Consider the following 24157-nt stretch of genomic DNA (forward strand, 5'->3'; position numbering starts at 1 on the left):
GAAGATGTTTACATCTAAATAGAAGATTACGTGGAAAATTGCATTTTTAATTTTTCTGATAACCAGATTAAAATAGATTTTTGTATGTCACAATTTTCATTTGAGAAACAGTTCATAATAAGTATAATTTATTGTGGTAACCATTCTAACTTCTGTCTTCAGTATTTGTGAACCTTGCTGCACTAGTGCTACAGCACCTAACCTAAAGTAGAAATACCTTAACTATCTTTTAACAAAGCTGCTTTGTTAGGAAATGTGCCCATTGTAAGTAACTATAAAATGTCTCATATTGTTGAATTTAGATGAATTATAAGGACTTTTTATATTAAATCAATACAAAGTCAGTCAGAATTTGGAAATATATAAATTAAATAACTTAAAGATAAATAATTAAGCTTTCATTTTATTTTACTATACAGTAATACCCCAAGTTACATAACATAAACTTTATGTAAATTCGAAGTTATGTATGTAAATCTCAAAAATTGGAAAAAATCTGAGTGGTGTAAAATTTAATTTTACAAAGAATTACTTTATTTCAAACATTCATTTATTCATTCTCTCTCTCTCTCTCTCTCTCTCTTCCTTTTTTTTTCACACTGTACTGATTTATCATTTTATTGCTATGATACTTATTGGTACTGGTATTTTACCTAGAAAGTTGTATGCTAATCCTTTACTTTTTGGTCTAATTGTAAGCATGTATGCAAGCTTACTGGGCACTCTTTCTCGTAAACAATTCTTTTATACAAATAAATGATAAATAATATATGTATAGTAAACATATAATAAATACAGTATAATTAAAATATATAAATATATTTAGGCTGTGGTTTTTTCACTTTTTAAAAAATATTAAAACTTTAAAGGTTAAAAACTAAATATGATGGCAGTATTTTTTTCAACCTCCAACAGTTCATAAAACAAACAAGTGTAAAGTTGCTTGCCCACCTCTTACGTCAAAAAGTAACCATGTTTGTACCTAACTTTTGATGATAAATTCATTTTGTTATTTACGCTTGTCTTTGTTTTATGAACTGTTGGAGGTTGAAAAAAAAAACTGCCATCATATTTAGTTTTTAACCTTTAAAGTTTTAATATTTTTTAAAAGTTTATTTTTGAAAAACTTTTTAAAAATAGAGTATTGAGTTATTAATTACATAGTTACACTTGAGCAATTTATAAATTCAAGTTACGTAAAGGTCTACAGTCCTCATTACTTATGTAACTTGGGGTATTGCTGTATCAACAATTTGTAACAGTCTTCTCAAAACTACTGGAGTGAGTAAATAAACAATCACAAACAAAACCTTTTTTAAACCAGTAATTGAACTTTAATATAACTTCTGAACATTTTTGGCCTTCACCAAGGACTGCTTCAGGTAATGAACTAAACTGACTTCCAAATTGGAATGTTAGAACGTGTGAATTTGATATATACAAAGTTTAAAGTTGAACATCATCATTCTAACATTCCAATTTGAAATTCAGTTTAGTTCATTACCTGAAGCAGACCTTGGTGAAGGCTAAAAATGTTTGGAAGTTATGTTAAAGTTCAATTACTGGTTAAAAAAGGTTTTCTTTGTGATTGTTTATTCAACAATTTGTTTTATAATTCTTGTTTATATTTCAGAGATAATATATGGGATCTAGCAATTGAGAAAGCAAGAACAACTGAAAAAGATGGTATTATATTAAAAATTTATTTTATATCTAGATCATAATGTAAATATTAATTTTGTTAATAAAGTCTGCTTTTAATAAATAGTTATTTTGTACTAGACTGATATAGGCCTGTAATATAATTATTTTTTAACATATGTTTTAACTATGAAATAATTGTATATGTAAATATTTAAGGTAAAATATATGTATATAATAGAAAAATTTAATGAAATGTATAATAAATTATGTGATCTTATACAAAATTTTAAAATTATTTATGATACTTATTTGATTAACTAATAATAGGATATATATATATCTTTACATCACTGCTTTTTATTGGTGAAACATGCAAATGGTAGCCAAGTTCAAATTCAAATTTTTCTTAGAACAGTCTGTTAATTACATAATTTGAGTTTTGTCATTGCCATTTGGTAAAATTGGCAACTTTTTTACAAAAATTTAATGACGAGGGAAAAAATGATTATTTTTCTTGTCATTTGATAAATCCTAACATAGTGTTTTGCAGTAGACATATCACCTTTCAAACTAGCAAAGATATTTTAATCTCAAGTATTTTCAACTTTAGAACATATCCATAGGATACACAAAACAAATTTCAAAAATTTGAACAAAATATGTTTAAGTACATATTGTTCTAGAGAATTTAAAAATTCTTAAAAGTAAAAATACAATATTTACATATAAAACATTTTTAAGTATACAAAAATCTTGGAATTAACAATACATAAATGCAAATAAAAGCATTTACTTTCTACTTTTATGTATTAATTCTAAGATTTTTGTATACTTAAAAATGTTTTATATACATAAATATTCTATTTTTATTTTTAAGAATTTTTAAATTCTCTAGAACAGTACGTACATATTTAAAAATATTTTGTTCAAATTTTTGAAATTTGTTTTCTGTATCCTAAGGATATGTTCTAAGGTTGAAAGTACTTGAGACAAAAATATTTTTTGCTGGTTTGAAAGATGATGTTTATTGTAAAATAAGTAACCAGTTAATGATTCTTCATTATATACAGTGTATTGCACTCTGTAGTGTACTTTATTTACTTTTAAGTCAGGTCATAGCATCAGAAGTAATTGATTCAAGAAAGAATGAAAGTTAATCAAAACTAAAATAATATAAAATTATATTTTAAAAATGGCATTGGCAAAATTTAATTGATAATATCTGTAGTGAATGACATTTTCTGCTGCAAATTAAGTACAGTCAAACCTGTTTTTATGCGGGGGATAGGGACCGCATTAAAAAAAAACGCATAAAAAAAATCTCGCGAAACTTCACGAATGGCTGTAAATAATAGTTTTCGCAACACAATTAAAAAATATTTTTTTTATGCGGTCAACAGGGACCGCATAAAAAAAGTCTCACATAGAAAATAACTCAAAACCGTACGAAATAGAATTTATTGACAACAGATGTCAGCACTTGACTGCATCGTCTGGTCTATCGTCTGTTTTACATATTTTTGTCCAGGTGGTGTTTTGTTGACTTAAAAAGTAAATTATTTCATTTTTTGCATATTCATGCAATAATATTACTATAATAAGTGCATTTATGCTATAATAAGTTTATTTAGCTATAATAAGTCAACGTAAGACATGACGAATCTCATGAGACTAGTCGCCAACTATACCGCACAAATTAAAAATTCGCATTAAAAAAATCGCACAAATAAAAATCGCACATAAAAAGAGCGCATAAAAACAGGTTTGACTGTATATGAATTTTGCCTGATGATTTACATCCAGTATGTATATTATGAACATTTATACATTATATGGACAATTAGACTTTGTTTTTATGACACTGTTTTGCTGGTGAGTCACTTTCATCCTGAACCTACATGAGGTTTGAAAACATTTTCTACAAAAAGTGCATTGGAAAGTATGCAAGATCTGTTGCTTAGGTCAATTGCTCAAGTTGTCACAATTATTGTGAGCCACGTAATGAGTGCGAATTCTTAAAATAACATTTATAGCTCAGACAATGGTTGATGAAGTGTTGCCATGGCAAGTTCTGTGGAGCAATGAGGCTCATTTTTATTTACATGATGATATGAACACTTGTAGCTGCTGTATTTGGTCTGACAAAAATCTGTTTTTGCCAATAAATTCCATTGCACTCACCAAAAGTAAAAGTGTGATATGGTTTCATGGCATCCTTTATCACTGGATCTTATTTTTTTAAAGAAAACTCTGAATCTAGGCTAGTAACATGTTCTGTTAATTCCCCTAGATTAAGGTGACCAGACATCCTGCTTTTGGCAGGACAGTCCTGATTTTTAACAATTTTTTCCATGCCCTGCGGCATTTTAAAAAAGTTCCGAGTTTTGGAAAGATTAAGTTTTTGTCAATTATGTGTCATAAACTTATGTCTTATGTTTAAGATTCATAAAGATCATTTTATATCACACTTATCAGTATCAAGGCATGCATGAGCATCGGAAATAAAGAATGCTGCACCAACAAAACTATGTTCATGGCAAAGACCAACAGAAAATGGTTTGGGGCGCGCAGCTGCTGCAACGGAGCAGCGCGTGTTCACAGGCTGTCCAAATGAGCAAACATTTTGTTCATTGCATGTTACATGGTGCAGAGCTCTCATCTGTTGCTGCCTTAGAAAGCTAGTGACTAGCAAAAGTAAGCACATTGGTTTGTATTGTTCTATTGCTAGCGGTGGTGCTGGGGTTCATTTTGGTTATAACAGTATTATATAATAAAAAATTATAATAATAAAGTGACACTGAAGGTAAATTCGGAGGAAAAGTAATACAAGTTAGTACAGTAGAGCATCGATTATCCGACTTAATTGGGGACTGGGGTTGGTCGGATAACTGAAAAGTCGGATAACCGAAAAGTATGAAAAAATACATTATTAGTATAGTGTATTAGGCCTGGTTTAAATACTAGCCTCTCTTTCATGGTCGAGCCAATGCTGCCAGCTAAAACATGCAAAAATTTAACAAAAATAATATTAAAGTAGCTAAGACATAACTAAATATTGTAGCGCCACATCACTAGCGGATATTTGAATTTGCCGACTAGAACGCGGTCGGTTAACCGATAAGTCGGTTAATTGGGGGTCGGATAATCGATGCTCTACTGTATTATTATTATTTAGTAAAAAATACAGAAGGATTAAAATAATTGTTAAAATATAGTTTGTTATAGGTAGCAAAAATCTCAACAGAGAACAAATGGTTAGAAATATTTCATTGTTTTGAAACAAACTATGTTCCATATAATAATGCATTAAAAATTGTGGAATACAAGCTGTCCTTACTGGAACTAATGCCATGGCTGAACGTGTTTTTTCTACTGCACGTAAATGAAGTGTGGTCATCTGATAAACACAATTAAGTGTTGAGACTTTGAAAGCCATATTGTGTGAAATATAATTTAACAAATTCTTGTGAAAAATTTCGTGACATTTTAAAACAATGACAGCAATCTACTAAAAATAATTAACTCAACTGAGAAATATGCTAAAGAATAAATGGTTTTTAAAGATTTATAATCTACTATATAAAGCTGAAAAAATGGGCAATCTCTATATAAAGGAACAACACCAGAGTGAAAATAAATGAAAATCAACAACTTTAGTGCCTTTGACCGGTGTGGTGCTTCTCTCTTCTTTCTCTGTAAAACGCAAACGTTTTCGAACCTCGTTGGTTCTTCGTCAGGCGTATCGAGGCAATCTATTCGAGGGCAATCTCTTTCTTTCTGTCACGGTATGCCAAAAATTGCTACTAGGGGCACCCCTAGCTATTATTTAAATTAACAATATAAATTATTTTATATTTTTACAGTATAATACTCGGTATATTATTATTTTTATTTGTAATTTAGTATGCCCCGATGCCTGCATCGGGCCTTTCGACTTGTAGTATATATATTTATTTTATTTGTAAATTTTACATATTTTGAAATTTAAAAAAATATAATACAATACAGTTTTTGCATTTTTTGATGATAAAGTTTTGTTGCTCTAGAACAGTTTTTTTAAACAAGACAACCTCCCCCCATCAATTTTGTCCCACACCAATGTTAAAATCTGGTCACCTTACACTAGATACAAAGATATACTCCAAAACTTTTTCATCCAAACAATCTGAACATCACAATTTTTATGCAGGATGGTATAACCCCACATAGTGGCTTAAATGTGTAAGCCTTATTGCAACATTTTTTGCGAGAGAGAGTACTTAAGACAACTTGTTTTGAATGTGATGGCTGTAAAAATCACCAGACCTGAATCTCTGTGACTTTTGATTTTGAAGAGTGCAATTTTAGAGCATAGAGATGGGAAGCACATAGATCCACATCTTTGATATAATTGTCAATTCTACATTCCATATCTGTAATTAAAATAAAATTATAGTATTTTGTTTCATAATTCCCGAAATTCATTAGAAAACATGCATAATAGGCTTATTTAAAAGACAGCCATGCCAAATTTCACCTTAATGACTGAATTTTAAATAAAACTATTCTTTGAAAATTGAAACTGTATACTTAGAACAATATATATACTGTACTAAATTTGGTTGAGATTTGCACAATAGTTTTTTCTATAGGGAATTCTGAACTCTTTAACTATGATCATTTTGTATTATATTTGTTGTTTTGGTATCACTTTATTTATCAACAAAATGTGTCTTTTAAAATTCATTTTTTGTACTTTATGTTTGATGAGTAATTGTTATGGTTATTATTTACTAAAGGATTATTTTTGAGAATTTTACATTATTAATGAAGATCATTTGCTACATGTTTTTTACTCTGTAATGGATTTTATATTGTTTAGAAATTTGTTTGTGCATGATATTTTGAATAATGATTAAACTTTGATCTTTGATTTTAAAATTACCAAAAAATTAAGATAATCGTTTAATGTTTTATAATTTAAAAGTTATAAAACATTAAGTTTACTTATTTATAAAATACTTTTAAAAAAATTATAAAAGTTAAAACTCAGATTTGTATACCTTTTTTTCTTTTATTCTAAATTTTTATTTCAGAACTTTGTTGAGAGTTTTATTGTAGGTTATAAGTTGTTCTTAAAATAGAGAACTGTATTAGTTCATGTTTAATTTTTTAATAATTAATTTGTTTGAATGACAGTATTTGTTATTAAATTAAGTCAAATTTTTTAAACAGAATCTTTTCAACCCAAAGATTCAAACATTATATTTCTTGGAAATAAACAATCAGTAAGTATAATTTAAATCTTATACTTTAAATCATTATTATTGACATATTCAAAAATACAAAAGATTGATATGAATAAATAAGGAAGTAGATGGTATAGTAGATGGTATATAATCACTAGTTGAAAACAAAAAGTAAAGTTTTAGTCTTGTGTTTAAATAAAATACTGTTAAAACTATCTAAAAATAATTATCAACTAAATAGTACAGATATTTAATACTCTGTGTAAAATTAGCACTAGGTATAAATAATACAAATGAAAGGAGATATAGACTACTTGTTAGGGAAGTGGTTTGAATTTCCTTTTATTTAAATATAGTAGCAAGTTTTATTCATTTCTAAGACATTGCAATGGATTTATAGACTGAAAAAATGTAATGTGATTGAAATACAAGGTTTCATTAAACCTTGTATTTCAATACTAAGAAGTGATAAAGGTTAACTTTTTAATTGAAAAGAGAAAATTTGATTAGACAAATTTAAAATCACAAAACATTATTTTTTGTTGTTATAGTGTTAAAATTTAAAATTTTAAGAATTATTATTAATTATTATTCTTGTGGCATCCTCTTCCCAGAGGGTTGCAATTGATAAGCCATTTGTCCCCATCTTTTCCTGGATCTTCCTCTTGCTCTTTTTCTCACTACTGTTCCCTTTATCACTGTCTTCTTTAATTGACCTGAAGATCTCCTGGCCAAATGTTTAGCAAATGCAGATTTACTTTGCTTAATTCTAGTCAATAATTGTTTTCCATCATTAAATCTCTTTAAGTATTTCTTCATTTGTGATCCTCTCAGCTCAGCTAATCCTGTTCATCTTTCTTAGGCATCATATTTCTAATAAGTCTGCTATTCCTAAAAATGTAAGATTATAAAACAAAAATTTTAAATTTTGAATTTTAACATTTGTTCATAGCTGTCTTATCAAAGATAGAAAAATTGCAAAAATTGACTGATAGATAAGTGATTATTGGAAAATCAGTCCAATACTAGCTGAATGACTAAGATCCATCAACATTGTATCCACTACTAGAAAAATTCTTTAGCAGTTTGACTACTTAGTTGTGAAAAATGTTAATCAAATTCAGGAAACTTCAGTTCAATTCTATATTCTCAAAATGTACTGAATACAAAGAATATAATGTCAATAATTTATTGTAACATAAATTTCTGTTAAACTGTGTTGCTTTGGAAAATGGTAAGTAATGTTCAAAATCACCACTCAGTCGGTTTAACGTAACACAAAATTTATATTTACAGTAAATGTACAAAATAATACAAATTAAAGTCACAATTAAATATGCACAAACACTAATCCAACGACAACCGACTATTCCCGTACACGTTCGTCGAAAGAAACTCCTTACGACCTCCACAAACAGACTTGTAATTAACACCACCTCCGAGTCAGGAACAAGTTCGTACTAAACCCTGGAGACTACTTTATCCAGATTTCCGTAACGTCCGACGAGAGAGTTAGTTAGCACTTCGATAACGACAATCCTAATCCGATCTGATCTGATCTTCCCGATACGAATCCAGTCGATCCCGATACGAACTTACGATACGAGCTCCCGTTCCCGCCGAAACTACGGCTTAAATAGTCCCAACGTTCAAATCGTTCGCCAATCAAATTTGAATTCTGCCACAACGGCCGCCAACGGTCATTTCCCGCCGGCCAATCGTCCGTCTGTCATCGATTTGAAACACAACGGATCTTCTAACGGCCGATCCTAACGGCTTTTTCGTTGTGAAAGTTCATTATAATAAACCAGGGCGGAAATCGCTCGCCTAGTGATTCCAAACCCTACATGGTACAACTACAAAATTGATCAATTTTAATTTTTCAATTATAGTGTTTAATAATAATTAGTTTTTATTATAAATTTAATGCAAATGTTTGCATTTTTATAATTATAAAATTCTTGAAAATATTGTTTACAGTTTTGTTTTGAGATGACATCACTTACCAATGAAATATATTAATGTATTATATTTTACATTAATTAGGATATTTTAAGTTCAGTTTGTTAGTTTGGGCTTAATTTCATAATTTTGCCATATTTATTAATTGAAACTTTCACATGAGATTGAGGAATGCTTTTAAAGAAAATTATGGAGTATGGTGGGATCCCATTTGTGTTCCATAGCTGTGCAGCATTGTTTTCATGAAACAGCAAACTTTTTCTTTAATATTTAGTTTTATAAAGTAAGTTAAAATATTTTTCTTCTTTAAAAGATGCATCTGTTACAATATATATTTCAAAACTGAAAGAAATCTTTAATCATCATTTATTTTTTTAAATAAATACAAACTATTTAAACACATATATAATTCATTAAATTTTTTATTAATAATATTGTGATCAAAATTAATGTCATAATAAAAATTGAAAAAAAAATTATTGGGTTGTTTGGAAAGTAATTTCGTTTTTTTCATAGGGGAAAAAACAATTTTCGTATAATATATAAATTTTTTATTGAATTATATATTGACCATTTTTGTCAAATACCTGTTGCCATCTTTCTGGTAGTAGCATGATTCCACATTCATAAAAGTTTTTTGATTTTTGCTTACAAAAAACTGATCCAAGTGATTTTTGACATCCTCATTTGAAGTAGATGTTTTACCATTTAAAAAATTTTGTAAAGACTGGAACGAGTAATAATCCAAAGGTTCCAGATCTGGCAAATATGGTGGGTGTGATAGTACAACCCATCCAAACTGTAACAGTTTCTGATGAGTTACCAAACTTGTGTGAAATTTGGCATTATCATGATAAAACACTACACCTTTTTCGTTGATCAATTCTGGCCTTTTCTGTTTGATGATATTACTCAATTTGTTTACTTGAGGGCAGTACACTTTCAAATCAATTGTTAAATTGTCTGGTGAAAGCTGAAAAAAAATTTTCTTAAAATTCCACCAAAGAGAGCATCTGTCTTTAAGAACATGTGGAATCCATATATTGAGCTTTGAAACAAAACCAATTCATTTCAACTAATCATAAATGGTTCAATTCAACAAATTTAATCTCTTAGTGATTTCACATGTTGTTATTTGGCAGTTTACTTAAATCAGTATCTTTATTTTGTTTTCATTGGCTTCAACAGGCCATCCAGAATGTGGTGCATCTTCAATATTGAAATTGTCAGAATGAAATTTTGTGAACCAGTTTTGGCACTGTCTTTCTCTCAACACATCTCCAAACATGTACCACAACTTTTTTCTTGCTTGAACAGCATTTTGATTTTTTGGTAATAAAAAAGCAAAATATGCTGAAAATGATGTTTTTGATTTTCCATATTTGATGGGACACCAAAAAAAAAAAAACAATTGTACAGAATCAAACAAATATTTTTACAAATAAGCCATAAAATGTCAGCTGTCAAAATATATAATGCAAATATGGTTTAAAATGAAATTGGCTGGAAAAAATACAACAAATTCCTCTAGTAATAAAAAAACAAAATTACTTTCCAAACAATCCAATAATGATCGAAATGACTTCGTTCTGCAGTTTAATTAAATGATAATACAAGCTATTATTTATTGTGATGTTGTTATAATACTGGACTATAGTTTATTGTCACAATGCTCTCAATTTTAGTTTCTTGCCCCTGTACATCATATTTTTCCTGTTAAGAATAGAGTCATGTCAGTCATCTATCTAACTCTGTTCAGGACAAAATTTTTGAATTGAAGTTACAATCTTCCAGTCCAAACCAGAAGTTTGTATATAGTTAACTGCTGCTAAGCTTTCCATGTCTAGTCTTGACTTTCATCTATCTCACTCTGTTCTCAAGATAAAGTGAGAATTTAAAATTTATTTTGTATACTAGTACTTTCTATATATATTAACAGGACTTATTATACTAGAAATTATGGATGCAGATATTTAGTCTTACAGATCAAAAATAATGTTATTTATTTAGTTCACCTGAACACATACACTTTAAACATGTGTTTCGGACTTGTTCGTCCCTCCTCAGCAGGCCTTTAAACGACACTTTCTACAATTAACAATAAAAACATTTCTTGGTACAATTATAACTAAAATTAGTTAAAAACACAAACATTTCCCGACAATAAATTTAAAAATTCTTACAATTTCTGTATTTCCGATCTTCTCTACATTTCCACTTAAACTCACGATCCACAGCAACCATACAATTTTCACACATTCCTAATTTTTATACATTAAAATCAGTTTAAAACGATAAATTTAATTATTATCTAAAATATTATTATTTCAATTAACTTACTTCTTTTTGTTTATTCGTTTCTACTTAATTTCGATTCTAATACGTTCCCATCTCATCTTTTATACCTCTTCTTCCCCGCTTTTTATAATGCTTAACCATGATTGGTGGATCTCTCTACCATTGTTGTTATTCATTTTAAATATAATTAGGCAAACTAATAAAATGAATAACAACAATGGTAGAGAGATCCACCAATCATGGTTAAGCATTATAAAAAGAGGGGAGGAAGAGGTATAAAAGATGAGATGGGAACGTATTAGAATTGAAATTAAGTAGAAACGAATAAACAAAAAGAAGTAAGTTAATTGAAATAATAATATTTTAGATAATAATTAAATTTATCGTTTTAAACTGATTTTAATGTATAAAAATTAGGAATGTGTAAAATTGTATGGTTGCTGTGGATCGTGAGTTTAAGTGGAAATGTAGAGAAGATCGGAAATACAGAAATTGTAAGAATTTTTAAATTTATTGTCGGGAAATGTTTGTGTTTTTAACTAATTTTAGTTATAATTGTACCAAGAAATGTTTTTATTGTTAATTGTAGAAAGTGTCGTTTAAAGGCCTGCTGAGGAGGGACGAACAAGTCCGAAACACATGTTTAAAGTGTATGTGTTCAGGTGAACTAAATAAAGAACATTATTTTTGATCTGTAAGACTAAATATCTGCATCCATAATTTCCAGTATAATAAGTCCTGTTAATATATAGAAAGTACTAGTATACAAAATAAATTTTAAATAGAGTTAAAAAGGACAAAAAGGCATAATAATTAAAGTGGGAATTTATAGGTCTACAATTTTTGAAAATTGCAGCCCAATTAAATAAATTGAACAAATGGGTGGAGAATTATTGAAGGAGGTCAGAAATATTTTTAGAAACAATGATATGAATTCAAATGTTTGTTTTCAGATCATAAAATTGTAATTTAATAAATAATAATTTTTTTTGAATGCAGATTACTTTGACTAAATTTTGAGAATGTTTGAATAGGCAAAAATTTAATTATTTTTTGAAATTATAATCACATGGGAATTATTTTGAATTTTTGTTGAAGCAAGAAACATTAAGATCAGAAATTTACTGTGCTGCAGTCTTTAATTATGATTTACTTATAATTTAGGCCTACTCAAATGTAATCTGTCATATTTAAGGTTTTGTGTATGGTGTCTAGGGTTTGTTGTGTGTAGCAAAATGACATGATTTTGATACATCCTCATATGCTAGAGAGTTATGAGAACAGAAGCTACTAAATATATTAGTCTGTACATCTGTACATTACAATATTAATTTTGTTGTTGCATTCTTTTCACTTATGTTGGAAGACAATGATTACTAGATTTTTTTTGCTCAAATGGTTAGCAATTTGAACTGCCCTCAACATTGGCAGATCTACAACCTGAAACGAGCACTGTAGATAATTGTATATCTACAGTAATTAACAAAGTTCTAATCATGTGAAATGACATTATTTGTGCCTTAACGATGAAAGGACAATGCCAGGTTTACAGAAATTGAGAGGTCAAGAGAGAGGTCCTTGGTATCACACAGTCCTTGGTAAGCAGGCATTTGAATTATTACTAGAAAACATTGCTTTGAGCTGTTGAAAAGCCTTGGAAGGTTCTTTTGCAATTTGATGAATGCACCCACAATTTTGTTAGTCAAACAAATACTTTTATTTACAAAAATGATTTGACTACTGGTGATTTGAATTTAATAACTGATCTGGTCAGTTATTAAATTCAAATTATTTATTTGTTGTTTTCATTGAAGGTGTGCAATTATTTAAATTTAATATACAATATACGTGTCTCATTAGATTTGAACATGAACTATGATATAATGCTAATGTCAAAATATGTAGAGACTTGAGAGCTGGCATCTTCAAATAAGATCATTAATTTTTAACTAATCAGTTTAATTTTTGTTATTAAAAATATGTTTACTTTTGATTATTAAAATTGATAAATGTAGGAAATGAAATGAAATGTATTTGACTACATTGTAAATTAATATATATTGCTATGATTTGTTTGTTTTTCAACAGTGTCAGTTTTTCTTTCATATATAAATATAGATTTTAATTAATTCTTTAGAATTTTTAAATGAAAAAAAAATTGAAATTAAATGTATTATTGATAATTTTAATAGGGGAAAACAAGTATTATATATAGATTTGTTGATAGACAAGAAATTCCTAAGCCTACATTAGCTCTTGAATATTTATTTGGTCGTCGAAGTAGAGGATTGGATACAGTAAGTAATTTTTTACTATTTTATTAATAAATTTGATAAATTTTCTTCAAAATGATGATTATAATTAATTTTAAAAAAGTTTTAGATAATATATATTTGTAATGCTAAAGATTCTATTAAATTTTTGTAGTGCTATTCTAGTTTTCTAAGGAAAAATAAAAGATTCTTTTCTTTAAAAAGTCTATTACAAAAAGAAAAATTTACTAAGGAATTTAATTATGACTTTTACATTTGAATGTTTCCACAAAAGTACATATATTTAACTAAGTTTTTACTTTCATTTAAAAATATTCTATGCAATTAAGCACTTATGATAGTTTATATTGAAAGTTGTTTGAAACTTATTGAAGGAACTAGTACATTTTTGCTTAAAATTATCTGAAGACAAAAGTTATGGGTGTGGTATTGTTATGACATAATTTAAATATATGATCAATCATCATTTGGAATCGGTTTTAGTTAAATGAAACAATTTCAGGTACAGCTGACTTAGTTTATAAGAGTGAATTTGATTTACAACTACAGAAAGACCCCACTTAATGCTGCCTCGCATAACGTTGATTCGATGTAACGCGGTCTGCTCAAAGCCTTAAAAAAAAAGCTCAAAATTTACGCTAATTTAAATTATCACAGCATTTCATTGATTTGTATACAATACGATTATTTACGAACACAAACCAATCAGAAAAAGGTAGCAACAAGGTGTACTTTCTTTAAATCTATGTTTGTTTGGTGCAATTGTGGCCGTCGGCCATAATATTATACTTGTATTTTAGTAATTTTAGTTAGTCTTAGTATTTCCTTTGTTCTTTGTCTTCTCTTTTCCTAATCTTTCAAAGACTGTTATTGCCTTGGGGAGGAATTAGTGGTTCTAAGAATCGGAACAAAGAAGAGTAGAATGTGTGGACGGGTGGATAGCGCCCAAGAAGAGGCACTTTTGGACGAGACACGGAAGAGATCGGATGTGTAAGGAAGAGCTCGAGAAGGAGCTGATCGAGAGAGAAGTCAGAGGATGTCCAAGCAGGAATCAAGTCAGAGAACTTATTGTAAGGAAAGAATTTCGAATAACGATATAGTGAAGCAAACTTTAAAAAAAAAAACGGAAGTCAAGATAAAAGAACCGAGGCCCTCCCAAGTGCGTTTCGGCCTGAAATAGAAAGTCCCGGGTGAAGCAACATTTCGATTCTTATTTTTTCTCACTTTCTTATCTCCCTTATTATTTCCTTTAGTATTAAGTTAGCTTTAAGTTAGAATTAAGTTAGGTTAGTTCCGCGATATACGAAATTTCATTGTCACGCGATTGGGTAACGGCCACCCCGTACTTTGTTCGGCAAAAAGGAAGCCTTTGTGAAAACTACGCTGGGTCTAAAACCTTTATGTAAATAGTTGGGATACCTGATTGAACCTCTTTGTACAAAGTGTAATAAAGGGACATTTGTTATTTGTATAATTGTTGTTGGGTCCTTCTGTACTTATGTTCGCGGACAGTACGTTAACACTTGTATGTACACCACAATGGCATCCGCGACAGGATCCCAACTGTAACACAAAGGCATTTTGTCATATATATTTCTCCTTATAATATCCCATTGTAATTTTAGTCTATCTTATTTGTATATACGTATTGTAATGGCCACGAACAACCAAGTGGGGAGCTCGAATTCTGGTGAAGGTTTCGATCTGAGCCCACCGTTAGTCGTTACAGGATTCTTGGGCATGATCCCTATGTTTTCTGGAACGCAGGGTGATACGGTCAACATTAAGCAATTTTTCCAGACAATAGAAAATATAGCTAAGTTGGCCAGATGGAATAACGAGGTCAAGGTAGCAGTACTGCAGTCGCAATTAAAAGGTGAACCATTGGCTACATTCTTATGTTTGGTAGAGCAATACCCTGGAAAATACAAGGAGATAAAATGTGATTTAATAAAATGTTTTGGGAAGAGAGAGGCTGCAGAGAGGGACTTCGTAGATAAGCTATTAAGTTTGAAGCAAGGGCATAGCGAGTCTGTAACGGACTTTACGATTCGTACAAAGACATTACTGGCACAGGCTACCAGGGAAAATAATAAAATAAGGTACTGCGTGACGATATAATCTTGGAGCGATTTATAAAGGGATTGAGGGGGAACCTTAAGGCCAACGTACTAAGGAGAGCGCCAAGAACGCTGGAAGAAGCATTCGAGGTAGCGGAAGGAGAGGAAAAAATAGAAATAGAGTGTGGTGGCAGGTTCGAACAAAGAGGGGTAAATGTGAACATTGGGGAACGATATGCCGTGGGTGCCGAAGGATGGGAAGATACAAGAATTCGGGATGAATAAAAATAAGGAAAGAATTAAGGGGTTGGAAAAGAAAATCGAATCATTAGTAGAAGCAGTGAATAAGATATTGGATAAAGGGAATCAGGATAGGAGGGTGAATGATAAAAGATGTTACGTCTGTGGTGATGCTAGCCATTTTGCCCGTAACTGCCCAAAACGTAAATGGAATCGTTTAAACTGATAAAGGAGTGCCATACAGGCCGGCATAGCGCTCCTTGTGTAAAAATTAAGCTGGCCGACAAAGTCTTTAAGTCACAGAAAGGCCTTCCACTAATTAATGGTGAAATTGAGGGTACTAGACTGTGCTTTCTCATAGATACGGGAGCCGAAAAATCAATCTTGAGTTCCACGGTAATGAAACGTATCTCCAGACAAGACATAGCTAAGGCAACTATTGAGAGTGAGTTTTTAGGGATAAGAGGCATCAATGACGAAGTAACAGAATGTGAAAAGGTTTTGTACACTGAGGTGGGATATAGGGATCAGGTATCCAAGATAACCGTAGCATGCATACAGCTTCCTGGACACATAGACTACGATGGTATCTTGGGAATGGATATACTCGGGAGAATGTATGAAATAATCAGTAGAGTGGGAAGGGCAATGGAGGAAAGCGCAAGCAGTAATGGGGGGAGTAAAAGCGTGTACGATGAATACGCAAATAATACTATGGTAACGATTAAAGGCTTAGAAGGTTTGAATGACAAGGAAAAAGAGCGGGTCTATAACATATTTTGGAAGCACCCTGGGTGTTTCGCGCGATCAATTGAAGAGTTAACTGGAATGACCGGTGAGTCCCACAAGTCGATAATAGATCAGACTAAGCCGATAAACACACGGCAATACCGTATCCCGGAGTGTCACCTATCAGGTTTAAAAGCGCTGACCAATGCGTATTTGACGGCTGGGATAATCGAGGAGAGTTCGTCAGCTTGGAACTCGCCCATCCACATAGTGGAGAAAAGTAACGGTGAAATCAGGATGACCCTTGACCTTCGGCAGGTCAACAACCTAACTGCTGCTCAGGAGTTTCCTATAGCATGCGTCGACGAGATAATGAGCAAGTTTCACGGAAGTAAGTATTTTTCTGTGCTTGATTTGAAGTCCGGTTATTTCCAAATCAATTTAGATCATTCTGTAAGACACGTGTATGCTTTTTCGACCCCCTGGGGAAAATACCAAATGTGTCGTCTTTCCCAGGGTGCTAAAAATAGCGGCCGGTTTTTTCAAGCGGTAATGTCGAGGGTGCTGGCCCGCTTTGTGGGGATTAATTGTTACGTTTTTCAGGACGACATAGTTCTATTCTCAAAGTCGCTTGAGGACCATATCATATTACTAGATGAGGTGATAAGCACCTTAAATAAAGTCAACCTGAAACTACATCCTGAAAAGAGCTCCTTCATTGTTAAGGAAGTCAAATATTTAGGTCACGTTATAAATCAAAGCGGCATTCGTCCAGATATAGAAAATGTATGCGCATATATTGATATGAAACCACCAAGGAACGTGAAGGAGGTACGAGGTTTCTTAGGGATGGTGGGGTTCTTTAGAAGTTTCGTGCCTAAATTCTCCACCATCACTTTACCTCTAACAAATTTAACGAAAAAACATAGTAAGTTTGTATGGGACGAGAACTGCCAAAAAAGCTTTGAGGAGTTCAAAAACATTTTAGCAAAACCTCCTCTATTAAAACATCCTAATTTTCAATCCCCCTTTCAATTATTCACCGACGCATCGGACAGTTGCGCAGGCGCTGTATTGTGTCAAAAAGAGGATGAGAAACTTTACCCTGTAGGCTATTTCAGTCGAAAATTTAATGGCGCTGAGAAGAACTATTCTACTATTGAAAAAGAATGCCTAGCTATAGTCTTGTCACTACGCCATTTTAAGCCAATTGTGTTAGGGCACCAAATCAATCTTTTAACTGACCACAAACCCCTCATTTTCATAGGTAACATGACAAACCACATTAAAAGGTTAATGAGGTAGTCAACGGAGATAGCGGACTATAATGTTCAGATAAGTCACATAAAAGGGAAGCGCAACGAGGTGGCAGATACTTTATCACGGATGAACGTTAATAGCAATAGGGTCGAAAAGGTGAATAACAATATAAAAAAGAATAAAGAACTCTGGAGTAAAGTAGTAGAATCACAAGGAGATGATGAGTTCTTAAGGAAAATGAGGGAAAACTTTAAGAGTCATAACCAAAGTGAAGACATCAGGGGAATCCAGCCAGAATTTTATTTGGAGGGGGACGTGATGATGCATATTAAACCAGGCAAGATGGGGCTGAGAAAGTGGGTCCGTGTGTGTGTGGGCAAGGGGATGGTTGATAGGGTGATATGGGAGTTTCACAGTTCCCCCTTGTCGGGACACTTGGGAGTCGAAAAAACGTGTAACCTCATTGATAGATATTACTATATTAAGAATCTAAAGAGTCGTGTAAAAGGTTTAATTAAGAGATGTAGGACCTGCCAACAGCACAACTTGCATAGGGGTCGTGCACCCTTCCAGGAAACGGAGACTTCCAAGTTCCCGTTTCAGAAGGTTGCGATGGATATTATTGGCCCGCTGCAGACTACCTCGAAGGGTAACAAATATATTCTTACCATAGTCGATATATATATGCGATATGCCGAAGCAGTCTCGATACCAAACCAATCCGCACAGCAAATCGCTGATAGTTTCTTCTATCACATCATATGTAGATATGGGTGTCCTGACCTCATAGTATCAGACTGAGGGGCCAATTTTACGTCGAGCATCTTTCGGGAAGTGTGTGACAAGCTAGCCATCAAACATAACATCACGACTGCATACCGCCCTTGCTCAAACTTCGTTTGTGAGCGTCTGAATAAAACCTTATGTAAGATTATCGCAAAAATATCAGATGGGGATAACCGGAAATGGGATGAGTTCATTAGTCCGGCTCTGTTTGGGTACAACAATTCTGCTCACTCTGAACCCACGAATCCCCTGCGTTCCTATTATATGGCCTTGACCCACGTTTCCCGAGTGCCTTCCCGGAAGATGTTGAGGGGGTATATAACATGGAGCGGGGATGCGATTTCTTCAATAAATTAAATGTAATAAGGAGAGTCGCATATGAATTAGGAAGGCAACGTAACAAAAAAAATAGGGGAAGAGAAAACGAGGGTAGGAAGGAAAAATTATGGGAAGAAGGGCAGAGGGTATGGTTACTCCAGAAAGGGAGGAGAAAGAGCACCGGAAAATTTTCTCCAAAGTACTTGGGCCCATATAGAATAGTACGAGTGTTGGGTCCTGTAACTGTTGAACTTGGCAGTAACCGCCAAGATGAGAAATGGGTGGTACACACCGACCGGATCAAACCGTGTTATGCTCCAATTTATAAAGAAGGTAGGAGGAGGAACCCTCAGTGTGTGAAGAGAAGAGAGTCACCCGTAAGAGATGAGGAAGAAGATGAAGATCCCACTGATTACATACGAACATTGTTACCCAGGAGAAGACCCGTACTGAGTTCACCCACACAGGATGTGGAAGAGATTGAGAACGAGGGTGCCAGTGAAAGGTGTGCTGAAGAGGATAAAGAAAAAACGCAGCGACACCCCTGTAATACGTGTAAATGTAAAGTCAACTACCGTAGGCTACACTATGAAGTGTGACTCTAAAGGGGGGGGCGTATGTGGCCGTCGGCCATAATATTATACTTGTATTTTAGTAATTTTAGTTAGTCTTAGTATTTCCTTTGTTCTTTGTCTTCTCTTTTCCTAATCTTTCAAAGACTGTTATTGCCTTGGGGAGGGATTAGTGGTTCTAAGAATCGGAACAAAGAAGAGTAGAATGTGTGGACGGGTGGATAGCGCCCAAGAAGAGGCACTTTTGGACGAGACACGGAAGAGATCGGATGTGTAAGGAAGAGCTCGAGAAGGAGCTGATCGAGAGAGAAGTCAGAGGCTGTCCAAGCAGGAATCAAGTCAGAGAACTTATTGTAAGGAAAGAATTTCGAATAACGATATAGTGAAGCAAACTTTGAAAAAAAAAACGGAAGTCAAGATAAAAGAACCGAGGCCCTCCCAAGTGCGTTTCGGCCTGAAATAGAAAGTCCCGGGTGAAGCAACATTTCGATTCTTATTTCTTCTCACTTTCCTATCTCCCTTATTATTTCCTTTAGTATTAAGTTAGCTTTAAGTTAGAATTAAGTTAGGTTAGTTCCGCGATATACGAAATTTCATTGTCACGCGATTGGGTAACGGCCACCCCGTACTTTGTTCGGCAAAAAGGAAGCCTTTGTGAAAACTACGCTGGGTCTAAAACCTTTATGTAAATAGTTGGGATACCTGATTGAACCTCTTTGTACAAAGTGTAATAAAGGGACATTTGTTATTTGTATAATTGTTGTTGGGTCCTTCTGTACTTATGTTCGCGGACAGTACGTTAACACTTGTATGTACACCACACAATTTGGAAAAAATATAACATCATGGATGCCATAGGAAATATTGACTTTGCTTAGCAAGAATTAACTGATAAATGCACAAATGACGTGTGGGAGAAGTTATGGCTGAAGGTATCCAAGAATTCTCAACAAGAAGAGCCTATCACTGTATCATTAGGTTGACAAAACTCAATTTAATCGATACAGCAGGACTAGGAGGTGTAGATGAACAGGATATTGAGGAGTTACTGCAAGTTTCTGGTGAGAGCTTTTCCAACGACGACCTTCAAGAACTGGCAAAACAAGGAATTCATGTATAACTGGAAAATAGTGATTCTGAAAACAAAGAACCCAAAGAACTTGCTACATATTTCCTTAGTAAAACTTTGGTAATGATAACCAAAATCATTGATCAAATTGTAGCGAATGATCCAAATTTTTGAAAGAAGTGCAAAAGCAAAACGAGGCGTTTTGGATGTGATCTTCTGCTACCGACATTTGCTTCAGGAAAGAAAAAGTGACAAATGAAACTATGCGACTTTATGACAAAAAACAAGAATTTTAGAGGAACCAGGACCTTCGTCAAAAAAATGAACTTCACATTTCTGTGTGCATATGTTTGTTTGTTATTTAACATATATTATTATACAAATTAATATAAAAATAACTTAAAATTGAAGTAATTTCTGTTTATTTTTGATCGCATGCTCCCCTTTTCGTATCTATTCTGTTAAAATGACCTCGTTTAATGCTATTTCGCTTAGCGCTTTGTTGTCTAGGAACACATCCCCCACGTTAAGTTGGGTATTACTGTATATGAGAAGTATAAAAATAGTCAGTTGTAAAGTTTAACAATGAATTACTATTTTTATTCTTTTGATGTTATTAATTGTAATTTATGTCATATGTTTTAAATCTGTTTTCAATGATACATTTAATTGGTTAATGTAAGAATGAAAAAATAATTGTTTTATGTAATCATTTGTTATAATCATTTAGTAATAATCTAAACATTATTTAGGTCAAAACAATTAGTATTACAAATCCCTAGATTAAGTAAATGCTGAAGTTTTAAAGAGTCTGTAGATTTATTTGTGATTAAATGATTTTTGAGATATTTCATCTTTAGTTTATCATTAATACAATTTGAATAAATAACAGTCTTTTTAAATCAATTCAAGTATGCACCAGTCCAAGTAAACAATCCTGAGCTTTACTCATTTTCTGATATATACAAGAGTTCAGTTTTTTATATGAATTATATTAACAGTGATCTGGAGATGAGGTAAATGTCTCAAAACTGTTTAATCACAAATATATCTTGAGATTCTTAAAACAAGCATTTAGTTGATCTTGTTGGTAATAAATGATTCTAATTTTAATTATGAAAATTGCTATAAAGTTTTAGATAATTCATATTTTTGTGTAAATCTACTATTAATTAATATGCACAAAAAGGATATAAGATAATCTATTAGCATTATGATTTGAAAATTATTTAATGAAATTATTTAATTTAATAATTTTAAGTTAACAAAATTTTTAAAATTTTGAGTTTAGTTTAATTTGAGTTTAATGCCTGAAGAGTTAAAAGAGTTGCATTTAATTGACAAATTATCCTCAATTTATCTAATCATCTTTTCAACAAATTTTTAAGAAATAACGAACTGCACTATGATCTAGTTCTTCATCTTGGATTGATTCTATTCCAATAAATGACCACCAAGTTTTTAATGAAATTTATGTAGTTAGAGGCTACCAGATGCAATCTGCATTAAAGAATCAAAGAACACAGATATAGCATTAACAGGAATTTCTCTAGTATGGCTTTGACAGCTTATGCTTTCCACCATGATGTCCAGGTGAATCAGACTTACCAGAATGCCAATTATCTTAAGTATTTAGAGAGGATGGAAAGTTATAAGGCTCACAAGAAACTTGCTTGTATCAATTATTGTGATGAAGCACTCTCTTCACTGCATGGTGCACATTATATGAAGACTAACTTGATCAAATTTTGTTATTTTAATAGTATAAAATATTTCATTATTAATGGTTTTACTTTTATTTTTATTTTCATTTTATTTACCTTTGTATTATAAATTTTATATATCATTTTTATTTTTATTTTTGTATATTCTTTTATCTTTAAATTTTTTATATTCAATTTAAGGTTTAAATTTTTATTCTTTTACATTCAAACTTTGTATTTGATAAATCATTAACTGAAGAAGGTCAGTTAATTTGGTCAAAAGCATGATTACTAGAGTTTAAAAGTGTGAATTTTTGACTATGAGTATGTTGATAAAGTTGTTGAATAACAAGTTTAGATAGTCATCAAAAATCAATAGTGTTTAATCTTAGATATTTCAATTGAACAACCGAAGTGCCTTTGACCAGTGTGCTTCTTCTCTCTCTCTCTGTAAATTGCAAATGTTTTCGAACCTCGTTGGGTTCGAAAACGTTAAAAAGGAAGTCAACTTATCATCAGCTTGGGAGGCCTTTCTTAACAGATCCCTGAAGTAGCGCTATGCTCTCATCGTGCAAGTCTAATATGACGACATCGGCTACACGCGACAGCATTCCAGAATGCAGTTTTTTCTAAATCAACGGTCAACTTTGACAGGATATTTAAATTTGTAGAACAGAATTCCGTGACGCCTGAGGAAGAACCCAACGAGGTTCGAAAACATTTGCGATTTACAGAGAGAGAGAGAGAGAGAGAAGAAGCACACTGATCAAAGGCACTTCAGTTGTTCAATTTAACTTAGATATTTCTGTATAATTTGAGATGCTTAGATGCAAGATCCAAAATATTTAAATCTGATGTTTGATACTTGAAAGTACAATGAAAAAACAAATCTAAAAGTTTTTGGGTATTGTCAATTACAACATTGCAATTCTAATTTCATCTTTATTGCTATTTTATCATCAACATTATTGTCTTTTAGGGTTTGTGTCATTTCTGTAAGTTTAAAAATATGTGGATTTGGTGATGTCCTGTTGGTGGATTTTAATAATGAGCAAACATTGTTCCAAGGCAGTTTTCTATTAAGATGATGGCTTTTGCCATAGAATCTGTACTAATAAAAACAAGGTCAAGACAAGTGATGATTTTGTCACTTTTAAGAGAAGTCTGTGAAAACTAGTTTAGCAGGAAAACTGTACATTATGAATGCATTCCTGAAAATTTATGCTTTGGATTACTTACTAGAATTATTATGTCTGCCAGTCTTGGTTGATTATTATACAAGACCCTCACTACTTTTCTAAAAGTTCTTGGATTACATGGCATAATTATTGTATTTCTGCTTTCTGTCCAAGGTGACAATGATGGTAGAGTTCTGATTTCCAGAAAATTACAATTTGCATTGAATACTAGAAGTAAATCTGTTTACTAGTTTTTGTTGACCAATATACAATGTTTTTGCTGCTTTCAAGAAAATTTATATTTCAATACACACATTATAATTGTTGTAGTTCTGTTTGATGATTTATCTCATGCCTTCTACAAGGTGCGTTTCATAAGTAATGCAACCAATTTTTTCATGACGTGTCGATACATTGTAACTTGTTCTAACCTGCTGCACTAGGTGACGGGGGTGTTAGCTTCAAAACTCGCTCGGTCTCATTTGCCTCCAAGCTGCCAGCGGGTGAGGACATTTGTTCCTGTGAACCTCGTTTTGAGTTAATGTAACATGACGCAATGGAGCAATGTTCCACTATGAAATTTTGTGTTAAACTTGGGAAGTCCACCACCGAAACCTTTACATTAATTCAGCAGACCTTTGGAAGTGATTGCTTGTCCAAATTACAAGTTTTTCGATGGCACAAGTCGTTCAAGGATGGCCGAGAGGAGGTCACTGACGAACCTCGAAGTGGACGTCCATCAACCTCTCGAATCGACAAAAATGTGATGCATGTGCGTGATTGTTTAAACTCTGACCGACGGCTGAGCCTTCAATTGATAGCAAACACTCTAAACAT

At 32.1% G+C, this 24157-nt stretch overlaps 1 protein-coding gene across 1 annotated transcript in view; it reads left to right on the forward strand.

Moving 5' to 3' along the window:
• The window catches only part of LOC136977684 (cytoplasmic dynein 2 light intermediate chain 1), a 57913-nt gene that overhangs the window by 4317 nt on the left and 29439 nt on the right, over window positions 1–24157 (forward strand). The window contains exons 2-4 of the mRNA XM_067273230.1: window positions 1634–1686; window positions 6859–6911; window positions 13325–13429. Of these exons, the coding sequence (XP_067129331.1) occupies window positions 1634–1686; window positions 6859–6911; window positions 13325–13429 (211 nt within the window). The remainder of the gene's footprint in view (window positions 1–1633; window positions 1687–6858; window positions 6912–13324; window positions 13430–24157) is intronic.

Source organism: Centruroides vittatus, unplaced genomic scaffold, assembly GCF_030686945.1.
Source record: "Centruroides vittatus isolate TY-2023 unplaced genomic scaffold, ASM3068694v2 contig_1114, whole genome shotgun sequence".
Classification (NCBI taxonomy): domain Eukaryota; kingdom Metazoa; phylum Arthropoda; class Arachnida; order Scorpiones; family Buthidae; genus Centruroides; species Centruroides vittatus.